Source organism: Helianthus annuus, chromosome 9 (genome assembly GCF_002127325.2).
Source record: "Helianthus annuus cultivar XRQ/B chromosome 9, HanXRQr2.0-SUNRISE, whole genome shotgun sequence".
In the NCBI taxonomy this organism is placed as follows: Eukaryota; Viridiplantae; Streptophyta; class Magnoliopsida; order Asterales; family Asteraceae; genus Helianthus; species Helianthus annuus.
Genome location: NC_035441.2, coordinates 162724577 through 162745699, shown reverse-complemented (window position 1 = coordinate 162745699; position 21123 = coordinate 162724577). Strand labels below are relative to the sequence as shown.

The 21123-nt window shown below is 32.9% G+C and overlaps 1 protein-coding gene across 2 annotated transcripts; it reads right to left on the bottom strand.

The window, feature by feature from the left end:
* Positions 1-2351: 2351 nt before the first annotated feature.
* On the bottom strand, positions 2352-9631 carry LOC110879381 (agamous-like MADS-box protein AGL12). 2 transcript variants are annotated; one of them, XM_022127828.2, is made up of 7 exons: positions 9155-9631; positions 7840-7921; positions 7096-7157; positions 4571-4670; positions 4069-4110; positions 2784-2825; positions 2352-2671 (listed from the first exon to the last, which is right to left on the bottom strand). In XM_022127828.2, exons 1-7 carry the CDS (start codon positions 9334-9336, stop codon positions 2579-2581), a joined length of 603 nt encoding a protein of 200 aa, XP_021983520.1. In that variant the 5' UTR covers positions 9337-9631; the 3' UTR covers positions 2352-2578. The 2 variants fall into 2 exon arrangements, with proteins under 2 accessions (XP_021983520.1, XP_035833686.1); XM_035977793.1 differs by having other exon boundaries at positions 7840-7918; positions 9155-9619.
* Between the last annotated feature and the right edge of the window lie 11492 nt (positions 9632-21123).

Here is a 21123-nt window from a genome sequence, read left to right as displayed (position 1 = left end):
TTATCAAGGCATCAACTATTTGTCTATTTAGTATTTACGATTACAGACCTAAAGACTAAAGTAAACAATGAATAAATAATAAACATTAATTCATGCCATCTATGTAATCAACAATTTACAACAACAATAAAAGAATGATTACCGAAAATATCTTGATGGAATTGGAAAAAGAACGGGCCGCAAAAAGCTATGGGAGTACGGGAGGAAGATGATTGGTAATTTGGTATTCACTTGCGATTAAGTTTATTGTGTGGTGTGTAATTTAGGGTTAAACAAATAATAGGTAAAATATATTTATCAAACTACCCATCAATTATATACAAAGTGGTAACAAACTTTACTTTAATTTATATATTGTATAAATATTTAGGAAAAATAATTTGGGGGGGGGGGGATCCTGTATAATTTTAAAAATTTTGAACGAAAAATCGGAACTTATACACTTCTAACCGAAACATTAGGGGGCGGGTGCACCCCCGGGCACCAACTAACCTTCGCCACTGCATATGAATGTTTCTTGATGGTTTGATTAAAATGATTGTTAATGTGATATGCGTAATGATTAGAATGAGGATGAATTAAATGTTAACTAGAGCAAAACATTTGAGTGTAGGAATTTGTAAATTGGTTTTGAGTGTTTGTTATTTAGTAATTGGTTGAATAATTTGATTATTAGATTATTTGTTTAGTCAAATTCTAACTAAAGCAAAACATTTATTTCAGCTTATAATTTTATCACATAATTTCATTCGGTATCCCTCCCACAACGCCTAACCCGAAGATTAACAAGACAAAAGGAATCATTCAGGGTAACCACACTGACTTCTTTGTAACTACTTGCTTTCTTGCTAAACGATATTTATAAAACTATTATACATATGGTTTTGGTGCTGGATGTGGAATTAGTGTACTGTTTGGCTATGGGGCGGGAAGGGGCATTACTTATGACGAGAACAGTAAACACTCCAATCTAGGGAAGCTGTTCAGTGGGCCCGACAGTCTTCCTTACTCAGGAAGTTGTGTGCATGTGTGTTCGGGTTTACTTAAAGTCTTAGTTTAGTTATGCAGTTTGACTTTTAAAGTTCGATATATCTTCTTCATTTTTTAAGAGTTGCAAAATGTAGTTTACAATTGAATTGTTCTTGATTTCATTTTTTTTAATTGTTGACAGCAATCTCTTGTCGGATGAAAACCAATCACATCTGGAGACATCCACCAAGTCTTTGACAGCCTTAAGAAACGTCGGCGAATGGAGTGATGTGGCAGGTAGTAAGTTACCCTTCTTCGAAAGAAAGAATGCACGGATGGTCTGTTTGGCTTTTTCTATTGATACTGTTAATTTGCACTTTGAAACTAAGATTCTTTTAAGATACTTCCTAAGTGATGAAATTATGAAAAGGTTATAAATCTAATGAACTAAAGGTTCTATTTTACGTATAAACCTATTTGTCAGGTAAAACTAATGTTTTACAAGTATTTTTGTTTGTTTCATCACGTATTTCCTTTTGCATTTTTAATATCTGTTATGCTATGTTTTAACATCCGCTTCAAGCACGTGCTTTTTTATTTGATAAATAGAAAATATAAGATTGTCGTGTTGAAGAGGTGAGGTCGAAAAACGAAGCATGAGAGGTGTGTTAAAACTATCGAGATATTTTGATGGTATCTGCAGCGAAAGGCGTACGGGCTTAAATCTAGTTACTAACAAATAAACAAGAACCTCTCATTTCTTCTTCTTCTTCTTCTTCTTCTTCTTCTTCTTCTTCTTCTTCTTCTTCTTCTTCTTCTTCTTCTTCTTCTTCCTCACATACAACAAAACTCTCTTTCTTTTTTCACTTTACAGACCCTTATCGGAAAATTGAAACTCTCTTTCTTTTTTCACTTTACAGACCCTTATTGAAAAATTGAAAAAGTCTAGTAAAGTTGCTTTCTCTTTTGTCTTCACCTCAACAACTCTAATAAAGATACATTTGAAGTTTAAGATGTGTGATTTCAAAATTTTATAGGGGGGGAGGGGGCAGTCAAGATTTTAACATAGGTAATAATTACACAAACACTTTTTTCTTTGAAGGGGCCACCCGCTCCCCTGCTGAAGACCATAAGTCCGCCCCTTGTAATGAGTTAGTTTTTTCTTTAGTTACATATCATTAGTACTCCATATTTTGATATTTTGATGACATATCTCTCCATACTTCTGTATCACACACAAATAAAGCATTGGAAGCTAAACCGGGTAGGACTGAAATCTTTTATCATATTAACTATTACAACTAATTTTAGTTGTATGTGCAAAAAATGTTTGTGAGATAGATGTTTTTTATAACTTGGTAAGTGTCGAAACAAGTCTATTATAAATAAAAGGCATTAGTATTAGAAATCCATGCATGTTTATTACAAATATCATACACGCCAAATGATACAATCTCAAAGATAAAGAGTCAACCATAGTTTTACATTTCATAAATCCAACAATTTGTTTATTGAGCAACACTTATATAGATGTTGCATGGCTAGTCACACTTCTAACAACAAATTTCACAAGTGAACCATTGTCACATCTTTTGTCGTAGATCTTTTATTAGTACTGATATATCTCATTTTGAACTGTTAGTGGGCATGGCATATTAGTCATTATTGGGTCAGTTTCTGCAGCAATATACTGCATCTCCATCTGTATTAGTGAAATAATATGTTAGATAACAAGATGTTTTAACTTTAGAACCATAAATCCCAATCTTTTAGCTAACGCTTAACTTATCCTAGTTGTAATGTTTGAAAATTACCTGCTCCTGGAGGCACTTGTTTGCTGCTTTTAGTATACCTTCCTGGAAAATAGTAAACCAAATAATAGTCAGGTTAGATATAGACATGTTATGCATTGGCAAAATTTTATTTAAGTTCAGTGTTGCCATGGCCTGCTATACCAGTGTTGCATTTAAACTAGCATAGAGAACTAATAGTTGAGTTTGTAGTAAAGTTCATAACTATCCTAAATAACGACCCCAAATCCATGATAGAGTATGGTCATATTTTTATCAAGTCAAGATCAAGTCTCAAACCTACACACACTTGGTTCAAGAGCAATAAGTATCAGTTACACGCAGGGAAAAAAGTAAAACAAAACTATTAAAAAAATTCTCAAGGTACTCATGGAGAGGGAGGGGGATCTTGCCAATTTGCATTTGTCCGATAAAAGGGATGATTGGGAGTGGTTGGGGTTACGCAGAAGTGCTTCTCGATTGGGGCTGCTAGAAAATTTCTGGATAGCGGGTCAGATTGTAGCAGTAGATTGGTGTTCGATTGGTGTAAATGGGTCCCCAAGAAGTGTAATATATTTATGTGGAGGGCACTGTTAAATCGGATTCCTATCGTTGATGCCCCTAGGAGTCGTAACTGTTATGCCGATGATCTTAGTTGTGTTTTATGCGAGTTCTGGGATGAATCAGTGAATCACATCCTATGCTCGTGCTACATTGCGGCGATTGTTTGGGCCCAGATCAGTTCCTGGTGCAAAGTCGATCCTATCTATGCCTTCACGGTCAAAGACCTCTTGGAGGCAGTGGCGGATCTACCCACACTCGTGGGTGGGTCGCCGCACCCTTGAAAAAAATTTAGTGTATATTTTAGGCAAAAAAAAGCCGACCGCGCCCCTTGAAAATATGATTGAACGCCTCGTCCGCACCCCCAACAAATAATTATGGCTCCGTCACTGCTTGGAGGTTCATGATTCTGTTGGGCTTGGAAGTCTAGCTAAGAAGGCCTTTAAAGGTATAGTTATGGTTACGTGCTGGTGCTTATGGATTGCAAGAAATAAGAAGAGGTTCGAGAATGCGGATGTAAAGGCTAAGAAGAATGTTTAAGATATTAAATCCCTAAGGTTCTTATGGTTTAAAAATGGGTTTAAGAAGTGTGTAGTGAATTGGGACTCATGGTGTAATTTTGATTTTTTGTAGTCTGGTTGTTGTGGCTGTTTTGCCCCTGATTTGGGTGGGTTGTGAATAATATAAACCTTTAAAAAAATTGTAATGATTGAAAAATATATTGTAAAGAGCTTTTTGAGGCTCGTACCTTATTTTTCAGTAACTGGATTTCTTGAGACATAATGTCCATCTGCACAGAAACACATGCAATATTATTTCAATTTGTGTTGGTAATGAAAGAAAAGTAGTTATGGAATTATCATACAAAACTAATGAATCAACATGCTTATTTTATTTTAGGGATTTTCCACTATATATAAAATATAGATTGGTTTTTAAAATTTTAAAAATCGGTGTTCAATTTGTTAATTTTTAAATCAACATGCGTATTTTATTTTAGAGATTTTCCATTATATATAAATGCTTCAGTAAATGCATGCATATTACATGTATTATGATTCAAAACACGCACACATAAATGCTTGTATGTGTCACTTGATATAATCAAGTTTTCTTAGAAAATGGAGGGTAAAATACTTCATCTAGCATTTATGTAGTTGATTTAACATATATGGCTCAAACATGGCGTGCATGAATGGAGATAACATGTAGTAATAGTGTTTCCATATAAACAAACACATGATTCTTACTTTTGCAGAGCGTATGTGATACATCCAGACTTCGAGGTTATTCTCAAGAATGCGTAGTTCATCCAAAGTCATTTTTCCTGCACCTCCTTGAAACATATACCTAGCAAAGAAAACACTATCAAGTTTTGAATTGAGCATATTCCAATAAGAGTATATACATGACTAATATATATACACACACACTGGATTATATAGGGCCGTCATGATGGAGGAGTAGGGTGGGTGATTGCCTAGGGTCCGCTCTCCAAGGGGCCCGAGATTAAAAAAAAATTACATATTTTTGAAATATTATATTTTAATGGTCCATTTTTTCTAGTTGCCCTAGATTTTCGAGGATTTTTTGGGACAACTCTAATATTATAATAATTTGAGAAGTACAAGATTGTCTTTTTACATTATTTTTTGAGAGTTTTAAAAGGCAAAATTGTTTTTAATAAATTTGACTAACTTAATTATTTTTTTCACACACATGCAAATTATGTGGTTAAAGAATAGTAATTGAATAATGTTGATTATAAATATCATAAAATAGTTAGACTACAACTTCGATTTTGTAGTTATTATAGTTGATTCACGTAATTTATTAGAAATCAAAATATGTAAACAATTAATTTCCTTTTTAACTAAATTCTCAAAATCATTTTTTATTTCATATTTGTTTTTGAACGACAGATCAACTGGATTTTCAGCTTTCTACAAAGGGCCAATATATGCTGTTTAAACCTCTCACCCCAAGTTCAAATCCCTTCCAGAGGTGCTCTCTCACATTTACATAATTTGCACTTAATAAATCATTTTTTATTTCATATGATTTCATATTTAGTGTATTTTATAAACTTATATTAAACTCTTAAATTTATATGATACTTCACAAATTTATTGTTCAATTGTTTTACAAGTGTCTGTTTTAGTGCGTTGTCTTCTTCGTCGCATCACGCGTGTACCTCTATAGTGTGTGTTTATGTGTATGTAAGAATATGGTTAAGAGGCAATTAAAATCAAGAAGTAATCAAATGTGAACTCATAAATCTTATGAGGATCGTAAGAATATGGTCAAGAAGCAAGTAAATTTTTACGCTACCATGCCTTATTTTCAATACATACATTTTTAAGGCGGTAATAGTGCTTTACAGTTATTGGATGAAATGGGCGGCTAGGGTAATAGTGTCAGGCAGCTGTCTGTCACTCTTATATTGGCCCAATAAATTTACGATTTTATCTCACTTTAAAATTACGATTTTGCCATTAGTTCAAAATTATGTTTTTACCCCCACTTAAAATTAAATTTACGCTTTTGCTAAAAGCTAAATATTTCAATTTTCCCTCCATTCAAAATTACGATTTTGCCCGGTTTAAATTTACAATTTTGCCATTAGTTTTTTTCTTAAAATTACGATTTTGCCATCAGTTCAAATACATTTACGCTTTTGTTCTCAGCTAAAAATTTCTATTTTGCCCGCGATTCAAAATTACGATTTTGCTCCGTTTAAATTTACAGTTTTGCCATTAGTTTTTTTTCTCACAGCCAAGGTACGATTTTACCCTCAACTTAAATTTACATTTTCTCCATCGTTTTTGTTTGTTTTCATAGTTAAATTACAATTTTGCCCACAGTGTAAAAATACAGTCATGCCGGCAGCTATCTGGCACTCCCCCATGGTCTATTTAATTTACGATTTTATCCCTGAATTAAAATTATGATTTTGCTCTCAGTTCAAAATAAGTTTTTCCTATCGTTTTAGTTTTTAGCAAAACTATAAAAGTTTTCTGTTTTAATTGTTTGACTCGATTTAATTTTTTTTGCGGTCAAGGAGCTCCCTGACACTCGCTCATTAGTCCTGAAAAATTACAGTTTTGCCCTGAGCCCAAAATTATGTTCTTATCGTCGTTTTAGTTTTTTTCCTAGCAAAATTATAGTAGTGTTTTTTTAATTGATTGAGAATTATTTGGCCATCGCCCCGCAACGCGGACGGGGCATCAACAAGTTACTAAAACAAAATACTAACATTAAAAAAATTACCTTTTTAAATTGCATGTATATATATGTTAAAAAAATTACACATGTAAGTTATCACTTACGCATGTGTTATAAATTTGTTAAGAGTAATTTAAAAAGAGAAAATAATTGAAAAGGTAAATCATTTAATATTTTGCATTTTATATTTTTCATAATAGTTAATTATTTGATCGGTTTCTTATGAGTTTTCATAGTTCTCATGATATGAATTTCTCAAAAATAACCCTCCCTGAAAATGACAATTTGATTTAGATACATAGATGTGTGAAATTTTTTTCCCTGTTTTGCAAAAGAGGAAACACTTGAGAGGTGAAAAAAACAACAAATTAAATAAAAGAGACCATATAAAACCATATATTTAAATTTATATCAGATATTAATTATTTTAATTTATTAGAAAAAACTAAATTGTAATATTTAAAATTTGTGATTGTAAGCAGAGAACCCAAAATTATCTTAATTTTAGTGATTACATTAGTTTTACGAAAAAAAATGTCTTGGATGATACCTGAGGCCTTTCTGAAGTACGTCAATCTCATTCTTCAGCATGCTAACCTCCATTTTGGACTCCTAAAATATTGCAGCATGAAAAATAAGACACAAGCTGGTTTAATAGCTAAAAACTAATGAAGATCGTTGAGCTATCTTTGGATCAAAAATAGGTCTCCCTTTAAGTCGTTAGTGTGGAAGGATTGGTGTATGTTTATTTTGTAATCCTGTTGTTCTAGTGTTTGTTCTTGCAGTTTGCGAGAGTTGTGGTTTTTATGAAAGTCAGCAGTTCCAAAAGAGTTTCACATATTTAATTTAAAAAAAAAAACGTACAGAATTGTTTTATTTTTTTGGAAATTAGTTTAGTAACAGAAATATTACGAACAGAAACAAATTAGACAACGCACTTTAAGTTTAATTCGATGTGCTAGAACCTTTAAAAGGACAAGTCTATTCAAGACAACGAAAAAACTAAAGGGCATATATATTATCAAACAAACCCTTTTGAGTAAAAAAAATGTTTTGCGTGTTGAGTTTTGCACCAATAAGAAGTTTTTGAGTCTGACCATTACATGTACTTAATTAGCTAGTGCTTGCAACGTGTAGAGAACTCGTGATATTTTAAAAAGAATCGATACTAATGCTCTTTAAAGTAATGTTTTTTAAAATTATGTTATCTTGATTAGGTATTCTCCTTGACTATATGTTAAAGCATCTGATTCTCAAAATAAGTATATACTGAGAGAAAAAGAGAAATACAGACCAGAACTTGCTTCTCATCAGCTTGTTCCTCCACATAACAACGGGTAGACTTCATATACTTCTCTATGAGTCCCTGCATGCTTCTTTATTCACAAATGGACAAACTATATTAATACAATACACACACACAAAAATACATATACAGCCTATGTTGTGCCAGATGAGAAAAGTGTCCATGTCTTGCCAAATAGTGGCGGAACCAGACATTTTCTAAAATAAACTGAATGATCAATAAGAATAAAAAAGTAAATAATCGGAGTAATAAGAAGAGAAAAACTGAAATTGTATTTTATTAAACCAATAGCCTTTTAAAAAAAAATTATTAAACTAATGAACATTGAAAGATGAGGTGTAGTGAAATGTCAATACTGAAACCGTAAAAAGTATATTAGTATAGTTTCCTCTTTATTAACCCAAACGTCCATTCAAAATAAAAAGCCCAAACGTCTTTTCCTATGTTATCTTCTTCTACCTCTATCCACCGGAAGTTTACCAGCTCGTCGCCGGTCACCTGAATGCTCCACAATTACAATTTTCTTTCATTTTTCTTAACGTTAACTGCTCTACCTCTCTTATTCTGAAGGGTCAAAGTCCCAAAAGTACAAAAAAGTTTCTTTGTTGCATATACCGGTTAACATATATTTTGGTCGGCCGGAGGGTTAACGGACCCTCCTGACCTTCCTGTGGTTCCGCTCCTGTTGCCAAACAAAGAATATATGAAAATACGTAATAATAATAATCTAATAATAATAATAATAATAAAAAGAAAAGAAATTAATTTTAAACCATAGGTATAAGTTGAAAAGATTTATGGTTGTCATATTGAAAGAAAAATTGGCCAGCAAGCCAACTAAGTCTTTTTCCTTAGTTTAAATGTGTAAAGCTAAAGAAAGTTTGTATTTAATTCGTTTATATATAACATAAAAAATTAGCAGCTGTATTGTGTAAACATATACAGGTCTTTATAGGATGAGAGTTTAGACATAAAAAAGTATAAGAAGTTGAGTGCACGTGTAGAACCACACTTTTATAATTGTTTATATAACCAACAAAAGCATAAAGTGAGTAATAAGCCATAACCAAGTGATTAAAGACACGTAAATAGTTTAGTTCCACTATCGATCAGTTTTTAATAAGTGGAGTAACATATGCTCCTTTGATTGGCTTTTATTTATTTTTTTAACATGCTAAATTAAAGTAATATATATTCGTTAGTGAAAATGAAGAAAATGTATTCGCTATGCCCCAATGAATAAAAACTTTACATCTAAGACCAGCAATCAGAGCACATAATGAGGTATTTATGGTGTGCATACCCGTTAGTGGCAAGCTCATAGAGCTTGCCATGGGAGGAGAAAATGACGAGACCTATTTCAGCATCACACAACACAGAAAGCTCCTTGGCCTTCTTGAGAAGCCCTGAACGGCGCTTGCAGAAAGTTACCTGCCTATGCACCGGGTTCTCGATCCTCCTCATCTGTACCTTTCCTCTAGCCATATCAATCGTCTGGCTTTTTTCCTGGGATGATCTTGCAACTGATTTGATTTTTGTATGAATAGTAGAAAATTTTCAAGTCTGCTAAGTTTCTGCAGACAACCTCCCACTAGTTTGAACTAGCTTCGAGGTTGTTGCACTTCCTCCTTTGTGGTTAAAAACTTAGCTTAGTACACATTAATCCACTATGAGTCTTGATGACCACCTTAAATACCACTCTCACTCCTGCAATTGATTCTTTAATTTGCCATGTTCTAGGCAGTCTAATAAACAACATTAAAACAATGAAAAGAATAAATACTTATGTGACTCCTTTTACAGTTCACTAAACTGTTCAAAAAGAAGGAAATCCATTACTAAAAATAGAATCTAATAAATAGTAATTTTGATATTATAATATTATATATAGTTTTTTTATACTTTTATTAATCTAATGTTATGATAATAATTATTTCGTTTACTTTTTAAGTTTAATAATCCATTATTAAAAATAGAATCTAATGAATAGTAATTTTAATATTATAATATTATATATAGTTTTTTATACTTTTATTATTCTAATGTTATGATAAAAATTATTTCGTTTACTTTTTAAGTTTAATAAATTTTTATATTTTTTCTTAACTTAAATGATTACTTTTTAGTATCACGGGTTGGGATAGGCTTGGTTTCAACCGGTATTGAATCGGTACTGGTTAAATTGAATAGATATTCATATTTTTCGTAACTTTAATGATTCTTTTTTATCACGGGTTAGGATAAGCTTGGTGTCAACCAGTATCGAACCGGTATTGGTATCGAAAATACCCATATGATCTTGTTCGGTATCGGTAGATGAAGGTAAAAGCAGGCACCAGCCTGGTACAGAAAACGCCAAAAAGTCAAAACCGAATTAACATTAAAATTGTATGTAAAAGGTTTCCTATTTACTTTAAAATTTTTGTTGCACTAGAATGCTATCTTTTGAAAAATGATTTGAGACTATAACTATTAATGAAGTAGTCTCCATAATTTATTGTAAATGCTACAAGTTAGGCCATGGGGTATATTTTCACGCCCCTTAACTACACGTAGGCACTACATTATCCACTTGACCCTCTTTCACTTCACCTTATACCAAGGAATTGGTTTAACCTCCATTAACGCCCTTAAATTAATTAAAATACATATATATAGCATGTTGTGTGTGTACAAATGTTCCTATGCTTGATTTCCTCACTCTCTCTCCTAGTTAACATCTTAACACGTGAAACTTTTAATGCCTCTTAACACTCTCCAGGAGCGGTATGACAAATGTTAACGGATGCCAAGTAGGATTAACACCTATGTGTGTTAGAGTATACCAGTCGGCCTTATATTCATCATGTATAAATGAACTAGATTATTAGACCCGTGTGCTACACGGGTAAAGGATATAAATTTGTAATTTTTTTTAAATTTTATATTCTTTTCGTAAATTTACATAAGTGAATTTTTTTAACATAGATGATGCAACAGTTGGTCATGTGTAAAAACCAATTCTTTTAGAAACAAACTAACTTTACATAGAAATTGTCCTATACTTTTATTTATGCAAAACATAGGGTGAGAGGAAACTGTCTCTTTTCAATATAAACTAAACGGAATCCTTCTATTTGGCGGTATTAAGCGAAATCTAGGGGTATACATTCAAGTGCTAGTATTACATCCGGATAATATGAGTGCCTCAATAACCTGATCACGCAGTGATAGGACCTGTCGTCGAGTTACATTACTTAAACCATTTTTCCAATCAATATTTTTTTGATAACGTCACTGGAACACTGACCTTTTTTAATTATCAATGATTTCGCAAGCCTAAAAATATAACTCCATTTAGGATATCCGGTGAGTATAGACTTGCATCAAAATTATTATGAAGATATTTTATCCTTAAACTCGTTTATTACACGGGTCTAATAACATTAAAAGTGTTTTCAAAACATGGAAGTAAACCAATTTTCAAATATCTGATTAACCTATTCTTTATCTTTTTTATTATTATAATATAAAATAATAATTTATTTAATATATTTTTAAACTTATAGTAAAAAAATCCTTTTAAAGAATAAGAAGGTTTTGTCACATTGTCATTATTTGAAATTGTTTATTATAAGTAGAATTATTACTCATAACTAACTATATAGTTTAGGTAAGCCAAAAATAAATATAATCAATATATAAGTAAACAATAAAATATTTATTAGTATTAAGTTGTTAAGGAATTTTTTATTGTCTTGTATTAATTAATAATAATAATAATAATAGCAATAATAATAATAATAATAATAATAATAATAATAATAATAATAATAATAATAGTGAATTGACGGAGATAATGCCATATGGCATTAAGTAAGCTCTTGTTTTAGTATAAGAATGCCATGTGGCATTATGTATATTTTTTTATTAGTACTAGCGGTAAGACCCGTGTGCAAACACGGGTCGTTTCTTAGAAAACCATGCATAACCCATATTGACAGAGAGTAAAAAAATTATTAGTGCAGAATTATAAAATTGATATACACTAATGGTCAATAGGTTTATTCAACAGCAATTCCATTATGTTGATAGCAATCTACTGTTGTCTATTAACTGTTAAAAACTTATGTTGCTTTCCAATAGACTTTCCTATAAAATGTTATCCATTATATTGATACGTGCATAGATATTGTACCAAAACGTGTTATCTGTTATAGCTAAAAGACAACTATAAACATAGATTATCGGTTAATATATCAGTTACATACAATTTAACTGTTTACCCAAAAAGACAATATAAACTGTTTATACACATACGTACTTCATAGAATTTGAATACAACTTAAAGTTCAACAAACGTTAACTACAAACACACAATCACCCGCCTCAACAACTTTCAGCAAAACTAAATCAAGGAATCAGCAGATTTTAGAAATCAGCAGATCTTTATTCTCTCATCAACATTTCCCAGATTTGCCCTTTGAATTGAAGCTCAAAATCCAAGGAATCAGTATCATCTTCATCCCTATCAAGCTGAAGGTTAAAAAGATCTTGGAGGTCAACTGGATTCAGACCAAGTGCATTCTCCCTTGATATCTTTTCAACACTACCATCAGACTTGATAAAAGTCAATTCATGGGTCTGTTTGTCAAATTTCCACTTTAGTATTTTTGGGTCTGATGGGTTTCTTGGGAGAAGTTTTATTTGAAAGGAGTTTGGCGATTGAGGCATGCTTGCCAACTTCTGAAGTGTTTGAGCAACTTGAGCTTGTAATTGCAACAAAGCATCATCCAATCCATATCGTAACTGATTTCTGATAGACTCTTTTATGTGCTCAGCATACCTATTTTCATCTTCCTCATCCATCAGTTGTTGTCTTTTTCTTTGGTTCAAGGCAGTGATGGATACATCTGTTAATGAGAACAGCTTTTTAGATGTAACGGTCTGCCGACGTATAACAGTCCTTTCATCTTTGTATACTGGCTTTTTAGGAAGGGATGGATCTGTCTTTCTTCGCTTTTCTAACCTACTGTAAGCTCGATCAATAGACTGCTTAGTCCATTTTCCAATTTGTCTAGCAGCCCAACCTTAGCTGCTACAAGTTCTGCCTTCATTCTCTTATACTTCAACACTTCATCCACTTCAACCCTTTTGTATTGTTTCAAGTTGGGAGCAGATTTTGGCATTTGAGGATCTTTATTCATCTTTTCAATTCTATTAACTTCCTCATTAAGAGCCTCAAGGGGCCAGTCTTTGAAATCAGATCTGTAAGCTTCGTAGGGCTTGGTTTCCATGATAGTGTTTAAGAAATCATTTCTTAATGTCTTTTCTAGCTCAGCATTTGGTGACAGATTTGACATATTCTTACTCAGGTCTCTAGCAAAATCTTCCAACTTCTTGACTTCACCAAGCCAATGTTGCATGCGAGCTGATAAATTAATGTCTCTTAGCCCTTTACACTCTTCAATTGCCTTATCTTCTGTCTGCTTGCCCTTTAGCTGAAGATATTCATAAATATTCTTTGGAGTTTCGAATCCCTGAAGAGATGGGAAGATTCTTTTAGATGGATCATCCTCTGTGTAAAATTTAGTCATTTCATCTTGAACTGCAAGCAGTTCCAGAGGGAAAGTTACTGCCAATGGGTTGATCTTTGTTGATGGAGGTGGGACGAATGGTTTGGGTGAAGTTTTAATGAACGTAGTAATTGATAACGGAATTGGTGCGGGTATATCTTTTTCTTCCTTCTCTTCTTCATGCACCATGAATTTTCTCTTTCTTGTGTAAACAGATTTTGGAGAAGGAGGAGTTAGGGAAGAAAAAGGTGCCACGACTATAAGGGTTGATTGTGATGGAAATTGAAATTGGGTAGAATCAGTGGATTGACTAACAACTGGTGAAACAACTGGTGTCTCAACCGCTGTTGTCTTAACATATGCTGAAACATTTGTTGCATTAACAATTGTTTCATTCGAGGTTGGAAGTGGTGATGAGGATTTTGTATTCTGCTTTTTGGCAAGTGGTTTTTCTGGTGAGAGTTTTGTTTTAGGTGTATCAGAATCTGACTTCTTAGGTTTAGCAGTGGTTTTGAGTTTCGCAGCAGTGGTTGGTTTTTCTTGTGGTGATTCGTTATCTTTCTATGATTTTCTACTATTTGAAGTTCCAATGTTAAGCACTTCATCTTCCTCATTTGTATGCTTCCTCTTCTGTTTTCGTTTTCAATCTCCTTATCTGTCTGTTTGTTAACGGAATCATCAATTCCCTTTTTCTTACCAGTATCAGATTTGCCAGGAGATTTTGCAGAAGTTTGCTTGGCAGGCTTTGGATTTTGTTTTGGCTGATTCCTTGGTGTTGGTTTGCCAAAGTTTTTCATGGAATCCTTTTCCCTCTTTTCAGCATCATCTTCATCGTCTTTTTCAAACACAGGTATAGGGGTAGTACCAGTTAACTTTGCAATGCATTCTTTTATGCCATTGATGTCAGCCTGTGTGTCTTTGTATCTTGCTTCAACCATAACTCTAATTAGCTTCATGTGGGAATTAAGTTGAATCTCAGCCAGTTCCCTTTGAGCTGCAAGAATGGGCTGTACCGAATTCTAAAGCTCTTGGCATAACTGCTGATGAGAAGGTCGACTTTTGAAAGCATCCACCAACTGCTTCAATTGATCTTTCATATCAGCAACAATTGTTTCTAAGTTAGATATCCTGTCCGTCAAATCCTGGTATTTTAATCCATCACCTAGCTTAATAGGATCATCTGAATTCCCACCAGAGGTGGTTGTATCTGCTTTTGAAAGAGGAGGTATCTCCAAATTTTCATTAGCAGATGCCCCTTGTTCTTGGTTCTGGGGACTTCCCTCTGCATCAGTGGTTACCTTAGTGATCTCACTCGTGGTTAACGTGAACTCATCAGTGGATACCTTGATAGACACATCAGTAGTTGCCTTCAAGGGAGTCTGGCTGATGAAACTACTGTCCAAATGTAAATCATTGGATTTGACATTTGTAGTAGCTGCTCCACTTGAAATACCATCAAGAATTTGCTGAAATTCAAGAGGTGTAGCCTCCTCAACTATTTCTGGATTAGGTAATTGAAAAGGTTCAGACATAGCTATTGTTGAAGTTAAACTCTCTCAGTAAAGTGTTCGTGAGAGGGATTGCTATCACTCTGAATGTCAATAGCTTGAAGCAGTGTTACAAACTTTGGTGGAATAGAAGATGAAGGGATTGCTGTCGAAAGAGATATTGCCGCGGGAGAAGGGCTTTTAAGTATACTCTCATATGAGGGTATGACATCATATTGTGGTGTCCCTGTGAATACAACATGTTCCTTTTGTGAGGAATCATGAGGAGTTTGGTTTATGGGTTGAGATCTTTCCACATGTTGTGAGGAAGTAGCAACAGTGGTTTATAGTGACATCTGTGTTGTCACGGGGTTAACCTCTGGGATCTCATCTTCCAGAGGACCCGTTTTGGTGGTTTCGGTGGGCTTTTTGGATTTTGTTTTGATCTTTTTGAGTTTTGTTGGTGGGGGTTTCACAGTAGTGGTTGTAGTGTTGTGATCACCAAGAGCAGTGGGCTCAGCAACAGACGTTTGAGGAGCAGTTGCAGACTCATCTAAAATTTCTTCATTCCCCTTTGCTTCAGTTTTGAAAACATCTAACTCTTTTGCCATAAGGCGAGTAAAAGTTAGACTATTCATTTTAATACCTTCACCTTTTTCAAAAGCTTTTTGAGAAACATGTTTTTGCAGGTAGTAGCTTAATAGTCTAGGAAACAAAAGAAAACCAGCAGTTTTCCCCTTTTTAATAGCAGCAGCTTTCCGCTTTTTAATAGCAGCAGTTTTGCCCTTTTTAATAGCAGCAATTTTGCCCTTTTTAATGTTATTTAAATTTGCAACCAAATCAGCAAACAGTGCTTGGGAGTAGTTAAAATCAGTATTTGTCAAAATTGCATACCCTAATGACTGAATTTTCAAAGGTATTTCATTAAAAGAAGTAGTTTTATTTGAGAGACAGATTAAGAGAGTATGGAACAGGAATTTCATCGGCGGTGGAAAATTACCTTTAAACATAGTTGCCTTATTCAACTCTCCATCATATCCCCTCCCCTTCAAGTATGTTTGAATCTCATTTTTCGGCAAAGAGGTCTTACCTGCCAAGTCGTATACCTCAAATGTTGTTGATATAGTACTGGGGGTAATAGCAACCGATTCACCTCCGACTTTTGAAGTTATACTTACGGCCACATTGCTTTGTTCTTCAATATTCGCATTAGCCCAAAAATCACGAAGCGTCTCTTGGAACATGGGAGCGTCGGCGGTAAGAATGACCTTATATTTTGATGATGTAAGAACATCAATCATCGAATGATAGAGAGTATTGTTCTCGGTTTTCTCAAATATAGCAACGTAGTTATGCGATTTTTTCATCACCAAAGTTATGATCGGAATTGAAAGTTGCGAGAGGTTGACGAAGAAGTGTTGAAGAAGAAGGTGGAAACCGCTCTGCTGAATTTTAAACTCCAGACGAAAGTAAAACCTCTGTTTGGGGATGAAACAACGGTTTATAAAATGAAAAGGTGAATGCTGACGTGTCAGAAGTTAGAAAGATCTGATGGCTAACATCTGTCCACGTCACAACCTCTGCTCTGATAACAGTTGTTGAGAAAACCACTGTTGGCCAACAACAGATGTTAGGCAACATTAGTAACTCAGCAGTCCTCAGATTAAACAGAACCTATGAGAACAGACAATACCCTTCAGCAATATTTGGAAACCACTGTTGGGCAACAACAGATCTTATACAACAATAGTAAGTTAGCAGTCCTTTCAACAGACTTTTGATATAAAGGAATAAATTGATATTAAATGTCAACGGCCATTTAATGCAAAACATATAAAAAATAAATTTTCATGGGAAAACTATAAAATTAAATATCAAGAAACTGAAAGGAAAAATTTTAAACCTCTGCCAAAAAAATATATATAAAAAAACCCTCTTCATTTAAAGACCAACAATAATCTACATGGCAAACAAAGGCTACTACCACTTCGTCGAACACAAATGTTGTAAACAGTGGTAAATCAACAGTTGAGCAATAACAGATGTTCAGAACTGTTGAGCAGTGGTAAATCAAGAGCAGTAAAAAACCTCTTCATTTAAAGACGTTGAGCAATAACAGATGTTCAGAACTTCTATTGTGTTAATCATTGACAATTCTTTGGAAAATGTTGTTGGGAATAACAGATGTTCGTACCAGTAGCAACTCAACAATAAAATAAATTTTCATGGGAAAACTATAAAATTAAATATCAAGAAACTGAAAGGACAAATTTTAAACCTCCGCAAAAAATATATATATAAAAAAAAACCTCTTCATTTAAAGACTAACAATAATCTACATGACGAACAAAGGCTACTACCTTCATCGGACACAAATGTTGTAAACAGTGATAAATCAACAGTTGAGCAATAACAGATGTTCAGAACTGTTGAGCAGTGGTAAATCAACAACAGTAAAAAACCTCTTCATTTAAAGACGTTGAGCAATAACAGATGTTCAGAACTTCTATTGTGTTAATCATTGACAATTCTTTGGAAACTGCTATTGGGAATAACATATGCTCGCACCAATAGCAACTCAACAATAAAATAAATTTTCATGAGAAAACTATAAAATTACATATTAAGAAACTAAAAGAACAAATTTTAAACCTCTGCAAAAAATATATATATATAAACAAACCTCTTCATTTAAAGTCCAACAATAATCTACATGGCAAACAAAGGCTACTACCACTTCATAGGACACAAATGTTGTAAACAGTGGTAAATCAACAGTTGAGCAATAACAGATGTCCAGAACTGTTGAGCAGTGGTAAATCAACAGTAGTAAAAAACCTCTTCATTTAAAGACGTTGAGCAATCACAGATGTTCAGAACTTCTACTGTGTTAATCATTGACAATTCTTTGGAAACTGCTGTTGGGAATAACAGATGTTCGCACCAGTAGCAACTCAATAGTCGTTTTAAAAAAACAGTAACTGTTGAGCAATAACAGTTGAGCAATAACAGATGTTCAGAACTATTGAGCAGTGGTAAATCAACAGCAGTAAAAAACCTCTTCATTTAAAGACGTTGAGCAATAACAGATGTTCAAAACTTCTATTGTGTTAATCATTGACAATTCTTTGGAAACTACTGTTGGGAAGAACATTTGTTTGCACCAGTAGCAACTCAACAGTCGTTAAAAAAAATAGGAATTGTTGAGCAATAACAGTTGAGCAATAACAGATGTTCAGAACTGTTGAGCAATGGTAAATCAACAGCTAGAAGAAACCTCTTCATTTAAAGACGTTGAGCAATAACAGATGTTCAGAACTTCTATTGTGTTAATCATTGACAATTCTTTGGAAACTGCTGTTGGGAATAACAGATGTTCGCACCAGTAGCAACTCAACAGTCGTTACAAAAAAACAGGAATTGTTGAGCAATAACAGATGTTCAGAACTGTTGAGCAGTGGTAAATCAACAGCAGTTAAAAACCTCTTCATTTAAAGACGTTGAGCAATAACAGATGTTCAGAACTTCTATTGTGTTAATCATTGACAATTCTTTGGAAACTGCTGTTGGGAATAACAAATGTTCGCACCAGTAGTAACTCAAGAGTCTTTACAAAAAAACAGGAATTAAGAGAAGAGACAATACCTTTAAACAGTGGATGAATCTTTTGCCAAACAGATGTTTTAAAGCAGTTGTTTTCAACAGACTTTTAAAGAATTTTTTCAATTTTTTTTCAAAATACCTATTTTTTAATAATGTTCAGAACTTCTATTGGGTTCATGGTTGACAATCCTTTAGAAACCGTTGTTGTGAATAACAGATGTTGGCAACAGTAGCAACTCAACAGTCCTTACAAAAAACAAGAATTATGAGAACATACAATACCTTTAAACAGTGGATAAATCTTTTGCCAAACAGATGCTGGCAACAATAGAAAACTCAACATTTACAATAGCAGGTATCAACACTAACAAATCTTGATGCTCAAATCAGTAAAAATAAAATGCTCTACAAAAAATAATAGTATTAAAATTTACATATCACATATGACGATAGATCAACAATTACATTAAGAACTGAACAACGAAATTTACATATCATATACTTGATCCTCAACTTTCTTGATAAAGCGATACTTTAAATCATAAGAACCTACAGAAGGATATGATTACATTTTTAACTTGTATTTCTTCAACTCTGATGTAAAAGAAGGATATAATGGTAGTAAAACGTATTGAAAAAGCTTCTGCACTGTTTTTGAATTCCGAAGTGCAGAAAGACATCACCAAAACACCTCTTCAGCTCTTGAACAGTAGCCCTATCCTCATATACTTGATCCTCAACTTGCTTGATAAACCGATACTTTAAATCATAAGAACCTACAGTAGGGTATGCTGACATTTTTAACTCTTGAATATGGAGCGAAATTCATATATGTTATTTAACTTGTATATTTCTTCAAGTCTAATGTAAAAGAAGGATATAATAATCGTAGTAAAAAGTTAAATATCAATAAACCGAAAGAACAAAAATAAAATTACAAAAAAACAGATGCTCAAAATTACCATTAACTTCTTCATTTATCGTAAAGAAGTACTCCACTTTCGGCACTCCAGACTTCAAAAACAGTGCAAAAGAACTCCCCACTGCTCGCTCGGTAAAAAAAAGCTGAAATATATCAACACCTTAAAATAAATATTATCAACATATATCAACAGTTTAAAAGAATCCACAAACCTAAAATAACCCGCAAAGCCAAGGTCAAAGGTGAGTATGTGAAACAGAGCTTCCATGAAACAACGATGTTGGAACAATGATATTGGAACAAAGAACTGTATATGAAGATTATCCGGCTCAATCATGAGAGATATGATCGCAAATATAAAGGAGGGAGAAAAATTGAAATTTGAATGTGGAGCCAAATTCATATGTAGATATGAGCGAGAGAGATTTGAATGTGGAGCCAGATAATTATATCTTATTTATAGGATTAGAATATATATGGTTTGAATTTTGAATGTGGAGCCAGAATTTTGAACGTGAGAAGAAGTTTTTTGAATTTTCAATAAAAATCAGTACTTTAAATTATAATGAGGGCGGACCTTTGAGTATAAGGGTTTATACAAATGGGCAGACCTTTGGAAAGGTGGATGTGGGCCAACTTTGAATTTTAAAGTCTTTTAATATTAGGTATTATGTTGTAATAATGACATAAGAAAAGCCTTGTTGGACATGCTCTCCTGCTGACACATCAGCTTTTCTTATGTCACTTGGATTTCTCCTTTTATAAAAAATATAGATTAGATGCCTTAGCACATTTCGTAGTACATTAATCACTATTTAAGGGAACTAGAATGGTTTTAAATATACCCGAATAATATTATATCTTATAGTTACGATAAAAAAATATATTAAAAACGTTATCTATATTATAAATTTGAACTAATAAAATACAAGCTTATTATATATACATAGTTATTACCTATATTATATTATATTATATTATATTATATTATATTATATTATATTATATTATATTATATTATATTATATTATATTATATTATATTATATTATATTATATTATATTATATTATATTATATTATATTATATTATATTATATTATATTATATTATATTATATTATATTATATTATATTATATTATATTATATTATATTATATTATATTATATTATATTATATCATATTATATTATATTATATTATATTATATTATATTATATTATATTATATTATATTATATTAGGGTTCGCACGGAAAGTGTGTTTTTCCTAGAAAGTCTAGGAAGCGATCTGGTCCATTCGATTGGTGTGTTTAAGGGTTGAGATTAAATCAATGGCAATCTTGTAATATTTGAGTTTAATTAATTGATTGTTTTAAATGAATAGGGGCAATTTTGTCAAATGGCCGTTTTTTTAAATCAATTAGATAACTGCAATCCCTACTTTCATGGGATTTTCCCTCTCTCTCTCCATTATTGATTTGATTTTCTCTCTTTCTCTCTCCAATCCAGCCCTAAACATAATAAAACTTGCGATCTCTACTCCCCCTTGCTGTTGGCGACGCAAAACAGGACCCCAAAAGCATTCAGATTTCGGTTCCAAGGCTTGTTGATACCCCTTTTCTTCACTAGGTATTCATATATTGTGTTGTGATTAAAGTTCTTGAAGTGCATATACGTTTTCGGTCTTAATCTGCTTGTAACTTGGC

Coding starts and splice junctions, on each gene's coding strand:
- LOC110879381 (XM_022127828.2), bottom strand. CDS start 9,336: ATGGCTAGAGGAAAGGTACAGATGAGGAGGATCGAGAACCCGGTGCAT. Junction 7,158..7,839: donor CTGATGAGAAGCAAGTTCTG/GTCTGTATTTCT, acceptor GCAATATTTTAG/GAGTCCAAAATGGAGGTTAG. Junction 4,111..4,570: donor ATCACATACGCTCTGCAAAA/GTAAGAATCATG, acceptor GTTTCTGTGCAG/ATGGACATTATGTCTCAAGA.